This window comes from Nycticebus coucang, chromosome 3 (genome assembly GCF_027406575.1).
Source record: "Nycticebus coucang isolate mNycCou1 chromosome 3, mNycCou1.pri, whole genome shotgun sequence".
NCBI lineage: Eukaryota > Metazoa > Chordata > Mammalia > Primates > Lorisidae > Nycticebus > Nycticebus coucang.
Window position 1 is genome coordinate 77,173,218 of NC_069782.1, and position 13,939 is coordinate 77,187,156.

The 13,939-nt window shown below is 36.1% G+C and overlaps 1 protein-coding gene across 6 annotated transcripts in view; it reads left to right on the forward strand.

The window, feature by feature from the left end:
- PARG (poly(ADP-ribose) glycohydrolase) overlaps window positions 1–13,939 on the forward strand; it is a 147,368-nt gene that overhangs the window by 83,790 nt on the left and 49,639 nt on the right. For all 6 annotated transcript variants that reach the window (XM_053584978.1, XM_053584977.1, XM_053584981.1 and 3 more), the window contains 3 exons: window positions 1,340–1,419; window positions 6,313–6,373; window positions 10,365–10,440. In XM_053584978.1, the coding sequence (XP_053440953.1) occupies window positions 1,340–1,419; window positions 6,313–6,373; window positions 10,365–10,440 (217 nt within the window). The remainder of the gene's footprint in view (window positions 1–1,339; window positions 1,420–6,312; window positions 6,374–10,364; window positions 10,441–13,939) is intronic.

The window sequence follows — 13,939 nt, forward strand, 5'->3', positions numbered from 1 at the left end:
TTGCTCAGGTCATATCCTTCCAAAGCCCTGCTTTTCTTTCCTCAGGATAAATTGAATTGTATGTTACCAATAATAATGCCACTTCATCTCAAAGAAAATTGAATTAAGTAATGCAAGTCCAGGTTGCTGGAAACTAGATGACAAAGGGTAAGCACTGTTTTGGTTTCCATGCAAAAGGTCCGTCAGCTGAGGTGGCCACGACAAAATGCCATATAGACTAGATAGGTGTAACAACAGAAATTTCTTTTCTCATACTATTAGATGCTAGAAGTCACAGATCAGGGTGCTGCCCATCTGGTTCCTGATGAGGGAATTTCCTACTGGTTTGTAGACACCTTCCTTCTTGCTGTGTCTTCACATGGCATAGAGAGCAAGTGAACTCTGGGGTCTGTATCTTCTTCTTATAAGGTCACCAGTACTATCAGATTAGGGCCCTCCCCTTATAGGCCCTGTATAGGTCTTATCTCCAATTTCAGCTGCGTTGGAGATTAGGGCTTCCCAAATTTGAGGAAGACACAAATATTCAGTCCATTGGCTTGGCGCCCATAGCACAGTGGTTACAGTGCTGGCCACATGCACTGAGGCTGGCGGGTTCGAACCCGGCCCAGGTCAGCTAAACAGCAATGACAACTGCAACAAAAAAATAGCCAGGCGTTTTGGCAGGCGCCTGTGGTCCCAGCTACTTGGGAGGCTAAGGTAGGAGAATTGCTTGGGCCAGGAGTTTGAGGTTGCTGTGAGCTGTGACGCTACAGTACTCTACTGAGAACGACGTAGTGAGACTGTCTCAAAACGAACAAACAAACATTCAGTCCATAGTAGACTTTGTATGTCTAATTACCAAGGACTGCGCAGCCTCCAGTATCCTGTCATACCTGCCTGTGTTTCTTCCCCCGTCTTCCCCATCACACACACTCAGATACGGATTATTTTTTCAGATGCCATTTTTGTTCAGTTATTTAGCTACCTAGTAACATAATGAATTATAAATAATATTTGCCCTTGGAAATTAGCTATGCCTTAACTTACTGGCCCTAATTGACTTTGGAGGACTAGATGCCTTCTGTCTTGAGGAAGATGGCAAAACATGATGGGTAGCAAATGCTATCTGACTTAAATAGCTTTGAAAAAGCCTGGTTCTAGTTGGTTTCAGTCAACTAGAGTTGTTTGTCAGCTAGAGTCAGTCAACTAGAGTTGTTTTCCTGTTCTCTATCATTTCACAATTATCTTGGAGAAAAATTATTTCCTTGTATTACTTGGTAGCAATATTGAGTTAACCATTTTGTGAATCATTAAGGCATTTTAAATCATCTGCACTCTCTTTTGTTTTGGTTTCTTTCAGGTTGTTTGAAGGACGTTCATCAAGGAAACCAGAGAAACTTAAAACTCTCTTCTGCTACTTTAGAAGAGTCACGGAGAAAAGTAAATTCCTTTCATTCTTACTGCAGTTTTTCTTGCTGATGAGGACAGTTCAAATCAAGTGATATGTGAGGAACATTTTGTGTTTAAAGTATGCCTTACTGCCCAAATCACATTAAAACAGTAATATTTTGACGTTATAACCTAGATTTTATCCATATGTTGTATGTATACATAAATGTATACTATGAATTTGTGTATGAGTTTTTTTTTTTTTTTTTTTGAGACATAGTCTCACTATGTAGCCCTTGGTAGAGTGCTGTGGCATTACAGCTCACAGCAACCTCAAACTCTTGGGCTCAAGCGATTCTCTTGCCTCAGCCTCCTAGTAGCTGGGACTATAGGCACCTGCCACAATGCCCAACTATTTTCTTTTTTTGTTTTTAGCAGGCCCAACCCACCAGCCCCAGAGCATGTGGCTGGTGCCCTAACCATTGAGCTATGGGCGCCCAGCCTGTGTATGAGTTTTATATACTCTGTCTGAAGTCAGACCCATATTTTCTAAAACCTGTAATATGCTTCAAAGGATTTTCATGAATAAAAACAGTAAATTAACACTTTGAAAAGAAAATATATTGACCAGGAAATACATTTTGGATGTTCTTTATTTAAAGAAATATTAACGAGTTTACTTGCATAAGTCAACTAATGCCTTGTTTTCCTATTCTGCCCCCCATGTAGAGTTCTTATGAAACTGTGTTGTACTGAGTGTTTACCTGTCTGTTTTCCTCTGTTGGACCTTAACCATCTTGCTTTCCCAGACCTAGTAGCAGCACCTGAGGCAGTAGTAGTAAATGTCTAACAAATGCTGGTGATGACTAGCTGACAACAGACTGCTTGGTATTTAAGGAGCTGAATGACTGTGGTCAGGTTTCTTAACTCCTCTAAGCTTCAGTTTTATAATCTGAAATAAAATAATAATAATTATCTCATAGGGTAGTTATAGATACTAAATAAGTTGTATGTGTAATAAATGTTAGCTATTATCAGTAGCCTTTCCTTTCCATTGATTATCAGGAAACCCAGACACCTCAAAAACTTCTTGTGCTGGCTTGGCACCTGTAGCTCAGTGAGTAGGGTGCCGGCCACATACACTGAGGCTGGGCGGGTTTGAGCCCAGCCCAGGCCTGCTAAACAACGACAACTGCAACCAAAAAATAGCCGGGCGTGGTGCAGGCGCCCGTAGTCCCAGCTACTCGGGAGGCTGAGGCAAGAGAATGGCTTAAACCGAAGAGTTTGCATTTGCTGTGAACTATGACGCTACAGGACCCTACCTAAGGCGATATAGTAAGACTCTGCCTCAAAAAAAAAAAAAAAATTTTTTTTTTTTTTTTTTTTCTTGTGCTAAGTAGGTCAGGTTAGCCTGGTCAAGTGAAATGAATTCTTTTCAGTTCTGGTCATCCAGCTTGTGAGATTGTCTTAAAACATGTCTTTGAATCATTTTAAGGTCATTTTTCTTATATCCTTCTTTTAATCTTCTTCCATTGCAATGTACTTGGCATTTTCCCTCTTAAATATATTGCTATTGGACATTGTTAAATTTTTGGAAATAAATCAATTATCAGGATTTTGGTATTTAAGGGAAAATTATATGCTTTGTTGGTAGGAAATTATTTATCTCTTAGCTTTTGAATTTTAGTTGTGTCCTGTACTGAATGAAATGTAAAAAAAAAAAAAAAATGCAGGATCATTTCAGGCCTATGAAACATAAAATCTAATTAGAATTTATAATGATTTGTTAATGACTGAATACTGTTTTTCTTTCTTTCTTATTTTGCTATTCTAGATCTAAATAGAATTATTGTAACTAAGCAATTCAGAGTTTACTTTTTTTGTACTGGAAGTTAAGTCATATATGTCTTCTTTGAAAGCTAACTTGCCTTTCTAAGTTTTAGGATTTCAAATACTTTGAGAAAAAAAGCTGAAGGTTTGTTTTTTCAACCAGAAATGTATAAACTATCGAAGATATTGGGAATTAGATTGAAGAAATAAATTGTAATTAGACATTTTATTTTCTGGCTTTTTCACTTGTGTGGTAGTTTAGTTCTTTGTAGAAATATAGTATAATATTGTTCTAAGTGTTCATGATATAAAGCAGGAGTGTCCAACCTTTTTTTTTTTTTTTTCCTTCTGTCACATAGTGGAAGAAGAGTTGTCTTAGGCCACACAGTAAATACACAAACACTAACAAAAGCTGATTAGCAAAAAAAAGTCTATGCATCCCTTTCCTGATACCCAGCACCACAGATAAGCAAAAAATATCCTCATGAAATCTGTGTGCAGGCCTTCAGGCTGCAGGTTGGATACTCCCAGTAAAGCTAACAGCTAAGGATACTAAAGGGAATTAGAAGTTTGCAGTTTAATGATTACTCATATAGAAGCTCTGGAGCCTATTAATTAGAGACTTCAAAAGCTTATTTTAAGGGCCACATTTCATCAAATCTGAGACATCATAGATGGTAAAACATGCCGTTACATTATATACTTATATAAAAGAAGGGGAAAAAAAAACTAGGGACAGCGAGTCTAATAGGAGACCTATTGCAAAAAGCTGTTCCACCAAAGGTGTCTATCTTTAGTGGAGGGATAAATGACAAATTAACCTGGCCAGGCAGAAAAGGAACAATAAAGAAACTCTCAAGTCTTAACCTTGACACTGGATAGAGCAAAGGGGGAAAAATCTCTTGAGAATTTTAATCACAGGTTTCAAGTTTCACATCTGGAGTTATACCACCAGCATGGTCCACAAAGTCTTACGATAGAGGATGTAATACAGATGGTCTCAGGTCTGTTGGGTTCACTGATGACAGCAGACACAGGTGCACATCTTCTCTGGGAAAATTCAGCTTTAAGCCAGAACCCCTGGCAAGATACCTCCATTATAAAAGATGTACTCCAGTTTCAGAAATTTAATAGGTGAAAAAAAATACTTTTTAGAATTGCTAAAATACTATTCCATTAGGACCATCTTTTCAGTATTGTTAAACATATATATTTTAAATTTGTAGTGAGGATTTTGAGAGTAAAAGATTTTAAAGAACCTTCTGAATTAAATTATTTTTGATACAGTTTAAGATAAAGTGTCATAGCAAGTATTTAAAAATTGATGATCCATATATAGTATATATTATTATTTTATTATGGAAAGTATTGGATTAACCAGAGTCCCCAGTTCTAAGGTAAGAGGTGCCTTCTTATGGAAGAAAGCTATCAGACAGACATGTTCTCAGGGCGTTTTTATTAATAATTGTATCTAGGGCGGCGCCTGTGGCTCAGTGAGTAGGGCACCAGCCCCATATGCCGAGGGTGGCGGGTTCAAACCCAGCCCCGGCCACACTGCAACAAAAAAATAGCCGGGCGTTGTGGCGGGCGCCTGTAGTCCCAGCTACTCGGGAGGCTGAGGCAAAAGAATCATGTAAGCCCAAGAGCTGGAGGTTGCTGTGAGCCGTGTGATGCCACGGCACTCTACCGAGGGCAGTAAAGTGAGACTCTGTCTCTACAAAAAAAAAAAGTAATAATTGTATCTAAAAAATATGTCCTTCTGCCTTTTCTCCTGCTTTGACAACAGTGTTTGTGAATTTCACTTGATCTCACTTATATATAAAGAACATTGACTGTTCCTACTTCTTTGCTCAGTTACTGAATGATGAGATAGACAGTAGTTTCCTATTAATAGTGTCACTTCTCTAATAATTGAATTGTTTGACTTCTTACTTGTGAGTTTTAAATATGCTATTTGTCTTAAAGTTAGATATATGAAAACTGTTTTAGGCACACATTAACAAAAAGTTTTGTTTTTGGCAATAGCTGCTGCAGATAATTTTTGAGTTTTTACTGCTTGAGACTGCCAGAAAAGAAATGTGGAATTGTCCATAGGAATGAGATGATTGTCAGGCTTTCATTGGGCTTTACACCATCATCACTAATAATTCTTGACATCTCTTTTTGTTAAAAAAAAAAATCTTTCTTTCATTTTTTTTTTTTTTTCAACAGAAGAAAACAAATGGTAAGGCCTTTTTATTTTGTTGTTTGATTTGAATCAGACACATTACTTCTGACCAGCTGATTTATTTGTTACTTTTGCCACTAGCTTAGACAAAGTAAATCAGACAAAAAAGAATCTTATCCTCTAAAATTATTGACTACATTAATAGCATTTCATTTTGATCCTCACAAATCTCTTGCTCTTTGAAAAAGTGTCATCTTTCTTTTCTGAACTCTTAGAATACAATAATTCCTCCTTCAGCCAAGCCACCTACTAATATGTAGAGTGAGTGTATATCGTCTAAGCCTAGGATTTATCTTTGCTAACTCCAAAGGCCACGCCAGTGATTTCCTTTCCTAATTTTAAACATTTACTTTACCATAGAGCACATAAGTGTGTATCTATTCACCAGTCTGAGTGTAGGGTTAAGGCTTTTCCTTGAAAAGAAGTCTATAAATTGGAATTCAGTTTTGTCTTTATTGCACAAGCTATCCTAATTATTCATTCTTTTTAATAAAAAGTATATTTATTTGGGTGGCGCCTGTGGCTCAAAGGATTAGGGCGCTGGCCCCATATGCCGGAGGTGGCAGGTTCAAACCCAGCCCCGGCCAAAAACTGCAAAAAAAAAAAAAAAAAAAAAAAAGGTATATTTAGTTTAAAAACCAGCACTCAGATCTTACTGTTGTGCTGTTACTTGTATAGTTTTTTTAGTGGTCTTTTGATAGAAAGATTTCCTAATCAAAGGGTATTATTATTTTAAATCAATATTCTATTATATTCCAACTTTAGGCTTGGTGTTTCCTGATTAGTTTTATAGCCATTGTTAGACGCATTCTTTTGCTGAATGTGTTTATAATTTTTTCAAAATTGAAATTTATTTTGGGTGTGTTTTTCTTTTATTGCTTTTTTAGAACCTACTGGGTTGGTGACATTTACAAGACAGAGTCTTGAAGATTTTCCAGAATGGGAAAGGTAATAATAATAAGAATAATCATAGACCCTTAAAATTAGAAGGACTCTTTTTACCATGAAAGGATTCTATTTTACAGTCCTGCAAAGATGGTTTCCTACCCCGGGAGTTTCTCCTCATAAATGATCCCTTGATGGCTTTCATTGTTAGAAAAGTTAAGGCTTTTTAAATCAAAGTCTACAACCCTTAACTTCTACCATGTTGTCTTGGTTTTGTCTTCTGAAACTAAAAGTCCCATCTAAGGAGTTTTATGTGTGAAAACACTAACATTAAATGTTCTACCAATATTTAAATGTTTTTCCTTATCCTCTTTTTCGGCTAATATTTGTATTTTATGGAGGACAAGATTGAGAAAAGTCTTTTTATTAAGGTAAAACACGAACAGTAATTGTCTAGAATTTGTCCAAGTTTCAAGAATTTTGAAGTTTGGTGACCACCTCCCTACACGGACCACTTCCTTAAGCTGACCTAATTTTCATAGACTGTACGTGCACCGCATGTATGTATCAGTACAGTGGGTCTGGTTCCTTAATATTGACCACCTCTGTATGCTGACCAGTTTGTTACACTTCTTTGGGTGGTCAACTTACAGAGGTTCTACTGTACTATTTGTAGATTACATTAAGAGGCTAATTCACTGTTTTTTTTGTTTATCAGAAAATATTGAGGATATAATAACTAATCTGAGTTAATTCAGACTTGTGAAATCCTTAGTGCCCCTGAAATAACTAACACATCTCCTAATCTAGAGCAAATCCCCAACACAATTAAAGAAATGTAAATCAACCTTTTAAATATATGTGAGGACATGATTAGGCATATTAGACATATATTTTGGGTGTGTGTTCATGTTAACCAACATCTCCCATTTTTACTTTTTAACAATTTTGATTGTAGTTTGTAATTGTTTTGTTTGGAATTAGTGATGAAGGGAAATCACTGTTAAAGGAAGTTAACCTGAAGGGCTATTTGCTTAGGTGGCTTTCCTGTGGTGTTTTCATCCATCAAAGATGTTTATTTGTGAAGTGAAAGAGAAAGAAATGTACTTCAGGAGGCTGATTGCATGGTTGAGATGATTATTAATAGAGGGAAGTGGATAAAAGATAAGCAACCTGAAGAGAGAGAGAGAAAAAAAAAAGACTGAGTCCAAATGAAGAGACTATGTACAGCATTTTGGAGGGATGGCGTATTTGAGATGGGAGGGACCCCAGGAAGTCATCTGGCCCCACTGCCTGCTAAAAATATCAATCAGCCCTGTAATACCTGCAACAGATGGGAGGCTGGACAGCTTTAGGGACGGGAAATTCACTGTTTCACTGTAGCCTGTTCTATTGTTAGTTGCTTGTGTTATTATCTCACAGTTTCATTCACTGAAGACGTCTGTCTTCTTCATTCCTGGGTCTTCCTTCCAGAGCTACAATAAATCTAATTGCTAATTTTCTTTAACAGTTGATTCTCCTTCATGTGTCTAAAAAATGCCTTCTTGACCTACTCGCTCCTTTAACAGTGCACACATGTCCATACTAAACTTAATCATTTCTTCTATTTTGCATATAACATGGTTTCTAAACCCTTTATCTCTGCTCTTGACATACCCCTATTCATTTCTTCTTCAAATATGGTGCCTATAACTAAAAGTAACATTCTGCTGTGTCATCTGGCCAAACCAGAGTACAGAGGATTGTTTTTGTTTGCTCTTCTATTAGTCTCTAACAGGAATGCCTATGTTTTGTTCATGTCACTTTGGTGTAGATTTTAGGGATCATTCTGAGGGCTTACTTTTAATTGAGCCAGGATCTCTACTCTGCCTCTGGCATTCATTTGGCACTAATGTCAAAAAACCATGTAGGAAGGACTGGCAAGGCTGCTGTGTCAATGAGATACAGTAACTTTGCCCCTAAGGAAGACCAACTTGTTCCCGTAACTTTGACAGGCAGAATTTGACTGGATACCTTTTCTAACTTATTTTTCTTTTATTGATCTCTTTTTTTGTTTGTTTTAGCTGCTTCATAAGTGAGTTGGAGAATATAATTAAAATGAGTCTCCCAGACCCCACAGAACCAGAAACATGCATTCACTTAAAGAGGGAGGATGAAAAAGAGATGAGGATTGTTGGTGTTCCCGAGAGAAAGGGGCTAAGTGGGTGCCAGGAACTTAGAGGCTTTTTTGAAATTCCAAGTTTCTGGCATGCTACGTAACCCTTTAATTATCTTAGCCTGGCTGAATTAATCACAGAGCCAGAGTTATCTATTTCTTTGATTCCTGGGGCAGGGGTTTAGAAGATTTGCTGGGAGACCTATTGGGAAGTTGGAAGATGCTTCAAAACAAAACAAAACAGTTTCTAGCAGTTTTATAATTTTATTGAGAACTGTACTATAAAGTTGCCAACTTCAGTCATGGGGAATAGATAACAACAGATGGAATTTCTGTTTTAAAGTCTGACTGACAGCCTAGAGATTTTTGGATTATGATTCTTTATCATTTCAGTAGTATCCTCACAGGTGGTCTCTCTCTGAATAAAAAGACTGGGCAAGCCACATACGCCTGAGGTGGTGGATTCGAATCCAGCCCGGCCTGCCAAAACAACAATGACAGCTGCAACATAGCTGGGCGTTGTGGCAGGTGCCTGTAGTCCCAGCTACTTCGGAGGCTGAGGCAGGAGAATCACAGGAGTTGGAGGTTGCTGTGAGCTGTGATGGCACGGCACTCTACCCAGGGCGACAGCCTGAGGCTCTGTCTCGGGGGAAAAAAAAAGATTGGGCAAGGAAAGGAAGGAAAAAAAAGAAGTTAAAGAAAATCAAACTTATGGTACGGCTTTCTATAAGAGATTGGGAAGTAATTTTTCTGGAGTGTACTGGTTAAGAGCTTGAACCATTGAGTTAGGTTACTTAGGTTCAGATCCTTGCTTTATTTATTAGTCTCGGGCAGGTTACTTTAAATGTTCTGTGCTGTTTTCCCATCCTTAAAAGGAGATAACAGTAGGTTTGTTGTGAGGATTAAATGAATTAATACAAATAAAGCTCTTAGAACCTGTTCATAGTTTCCTTCTGAGTTGAAGATTATCAGTGTATTGGGCTAGATTTTTACCAGAAATGTATTTGGATTCATTAAAATCAAGAAAGGAAGCAAGCAAATCTGAGTAAATAGTGCTTTATCAGCTAGCCTCCTAAATTACTTTTTAAGAAATATTACCACCTCTCCCCAACAAAGAAAGGTTATTGCCACCTTTTATACATCAGGGGTTTGAATCTCATCTGTTACATTTATTAGAATTCGTATTTTTTATTCAATAAGTGATCAGGAGAAAAATGTATTAAGAAAAAAATTATCGCATGCTAGAAATACAATGAAATTTGTTTTTAATAATAATGTAAACCAGATACATACCTCAGTGACCGTGGTTGAAAAGGAAAGAAAATAATTGTGCCTTCTGAATGACTTACTGGTATTAGGTTCATTTATCAACCCCATTCATGTAAAAATACCATAGATCAGATTTTCTGTGGCATGTATTTTCATTAAGACACACACTGCCTACATAGACACAGTTATCAAGCTAGTGGAAGTAGAGCCCATCTGAGAAAAATATATGATTTATTGCCAGTTTTCCTCAGGTTGCAACTCTAGTATACTAGACCTTAACTTTTTATATTTCGAGAAATTTTCCAACTGTTTTAAAAAAGAGAAACTTTGATATTTAAAGGTTTGTGTTATCCCATTTTAATTTAAATAGATATATATTTGAAAAGAAAAGTTTGGGAGGATCAATATCAAGAATGTTAATAATGAGTATCCATTTATGGCTTTTGAGATTTGGGGTCTGTTTCAATTATTTTTATAGTATCTGTGTTTTCAGATTTGTCTGTAGTGAATTACTTTTCATTAGAAAAGAATAAGGGATTTGAGATGGTTTTATCTTGAGTTTCAGAATTAAAAACAATTTTAAAACATATATTAAAAAAAAGAATAAGGGAATATCTTTTTATATTGTAGGTGTGAAAAACCCTTGACACGATTGCATGTCACTTACGAAGGTACCATAGAAGGAAACGGCCGAGGCATGCTGCAGGTAGGTGGATCTCAGTAGTGTCTCTGTGTTTAGGACCTTCTCTTGTCAAGCTTCTGACAGCAAAATTTGAAAAGCTATTTATTTGTCTCCTGAGCTGATTTAATGCAAAGAAGCATGATAGCAGAATGGAGAAAAACAGCAAACAGATCACTTTGACAGCTTTGGTAATGTTATTTGCCAGTGTGTGCCCTCTGTTTCTTACATGTGCGTCTTTAAGCAACCTTTGACAGAAAATCCCAAGATCTGGACAAAATCAGTCCTCTTGGTTCAGACATTGATCGTAGGTTGACAATGGAGGAAGTCCCAGAGTATGGTCTTGACAAGCTGTCACCAGGCAGCTTTGTTTTTTTATCTTTAAAGACACTTGCTATGCCCCAAATGATGATGAGCTTGAGTTGTTTTTCTGCTACCAACAGTCTTGTTTAGGTCCAGGAGACAGACATCTAAAACTGATTGATTAGAAAGACCTCTGTCCCGTCATGTAACTATTTTAGGCACGTGAGCTAGCTGTGCTTGCTAGTGTCCTTTTTCCCTGAAAGAGTAGGCGATTCTGTCCGTCCCTCAGTCATTATTATTTATCTGTTACTGCCCTTACTTCTAAAAAGTGTTTTTGGAGAAAAATTAACATAATGCCCACGTATTTAGCTTTAAAATATTATAGTAACACCTAACCTCTAATCTTTTGATTTATAGGTTTTTTTTTTTGGTTCACTAATCAGAGACAAATGTTAGTGTTTTGTGTTCTTATCCCATTTGTAGGACTATTGTGAACTTAGTTGTCTTTGATAGAAGTTTATACACCATCTCATTTATGCTGGTAATAGCTGATTTTTTTTCTTATCTCCTTATTTGATGCTTATATTGGGACAGAAGCTAGAAAAAGCAGTTGCCTGAAAATTGATTGGTTTCTGTGAATAATTTTAATGTTATTAAAAAGTGAGTAGACTGAGTGTGGCTTGTTATTATATACGTATGTTCCAAATGACCAAGCAAACTGAGATTCTTTTTAGAATAGTGTTTTATTTGGAAATATTAGTAATTAAAATCTTCAAGGAGGCAAATTATGTTTAGTTTTAAATCACCACCTTCCTGTAGTTATTTGAGCATAGAAACAAAAATACTTAGGTTAAGTTTGTCCTGTACTTAGCTTTGCCAAAAACCAAAGGAAAACATATTTTAATTTGTATTTAATCATATGCTTTTTCTTCTGTTTAAAAATATAACTTCAAAATATGCTTAAGTATTGTTTTAGATGACTATTATTTTTTCCTCTACATTCTTCCCATGATGAAATTGGAGAAAAGAACTTGGAGGAACTGAGGGATTCTTAATGCACATGAACTAAACAAAGCTACTACAAAGCTAGTTAACACCCCAGGAATGCTGCCCTTTATTATAATATAATTCAACAAGGAATTATTTAACAACAGGCAAAGTCGGCATCCTCCCTACTTGCCTGGAATATATTACAGGTGAAATGTGAGATGTCGGTAGATTAAAAGAATACCACAAAGGCTTCTGCCACTGTTAATCGTTCTCCCTACTCGTGCCGTGTCCCCGGGAGATCAGGGAATATTGTATTGCAGGGCTGCATAGTTCCCTGTGTAGCGTATAAATTACATTATGCTGAATGGCAAGAAAAACGAACCCTCTAAGGAATGTTACCATTTCTTTCTTTTCATCAAGTTATAATTCAGAAGCTGAGTAATTTGAACAAGTAGCTTTAAAGTAAAGAGACCTGGAAATGACTGGCTAAAATAAAGCAGCACTTAACATGCTCGTTTTCATGTACTGGAACAGGTTTGTCACCTGCTAAAGAGAGCCTCTTGTTAAGAACTTTCTTAAGTAGTAGAAACTTCCGTTTTCTAAAAGACCTCTGCTTTTAGAGGCTTACTGAGTTTAGTATATTTATTTCTGTATCTCCCTTTCAAGTAATAAATGTTGAAATTGTGTTCAAATAGTAAGCAATAGCACCTTCATTGAGTGTATTCCATGATCACCGTGAGGTAGTACCTAAATTGGACAGAGCTTATCCTTTTAGTTATGTACCTTATGCCAGTAAAAATTAAGTTAGGCCCATGTCAGATCTTACCTGTTTCTCATCCGTATTCACAATGCCGTTATACTAATAGGCTCTCGGCTAATCTCTCAGTTCTCAAGTGCAGTACTTGTTATTTCTTTGCTGGGTCCTCTCTTTCCTTTACCGCTGCCCTGTTTGAGTCCTAAGTAATGCGTGTCTACACTATTCAATAGTCACTTAAACAGCCTCTTTGTTTTTAATTTTATACTTTTCCAGTTTATTCTTTACACTATAGCCTGAATTGTCTTCCTAAAATATAGGTTCAATTGTTACTTGACTCTTTCCCAGTTTCTTCAGAAATAAAAATTCTGTATCCTTCAGACCACCTCATCGCCTTCTACATATCCTACGTTGCAGTTAGAGAAATCTGAGAAATCTGTTTACCGTCCCTCTCATACAGCAATTTGCATTGGGTGTTTTCCCCTTTGTCCTTGTGTAGGTATTCCCTCAGTCTACCTGTTATGTCCTCTTGTAAAGCTCTCCTACCTTCCTCCCATGTTTTAATTTTAGTTAATTATATTATTGGGGAGGTATTGAATATATATTAGTAAGTTCTTTAATAAAATCATCTTACCATTCTGCTTTTATGCCTGACTCCCATGTAGATTATGAATACTGTGAGGCCTGGAAACACACACATCATTGTACCCCATGGTCCCAGCATAGTACTCAGTAAATATTCATTGAATTGAATAGTTTAAGTCATGAATCCCCTGTGCCCAAAAACCTAACAGGCATTAGGTAACTAATTCTATTCAGTAGCCTATTTTCTTTCTTTTTTTTTTTTTTTTTTTTGTAAAGACATTTTATTTATTTTTTTATTTTCTCTATACATGTGTAAACATGTGTTAGAGCACATGAACATGTGTTTATTTGGTTTCCACCTTTTGCCTTCACAAAATTAAAGAGGCTTAAAATTTAATAACTATAACAATGTTTAAGATAAGGACTTAGAAACAAAAACCTCGTAAAGAATGAACGAGGATAAATATATTTGGAAAAGAAATCTGATGATTCCTGCAATGAAATATTGAGCAATAATAATAATAATGCAAAAAAAGTAACATTCACATTGTCAGATAAAAGTCTATCTATCATAGAATGTTTTGACTGAGTCATCAGTTAACTTTTTTCCAAAGTCTCAAAAAACAGGAAATACTTGTTTTTATAAATAAAAATAGAAGATAATTTCAAAAAACAGATCATGCCAAATCTTACAGACAATAGAAAAAGAAGAAATACTTCAAAATCGTTCTACTTCTTCTGGATATACCTGATATTAAAATTGGAAAAAATATATCATTATAAAGGGAAATTACAAGCATATTTCACTTATAAATAAGAATGCAGTATCCTAAACAACATATTAACAAGTTGAGTTAAAAATTACTGTTCAAATAATGTACTTTGGTCAAAATT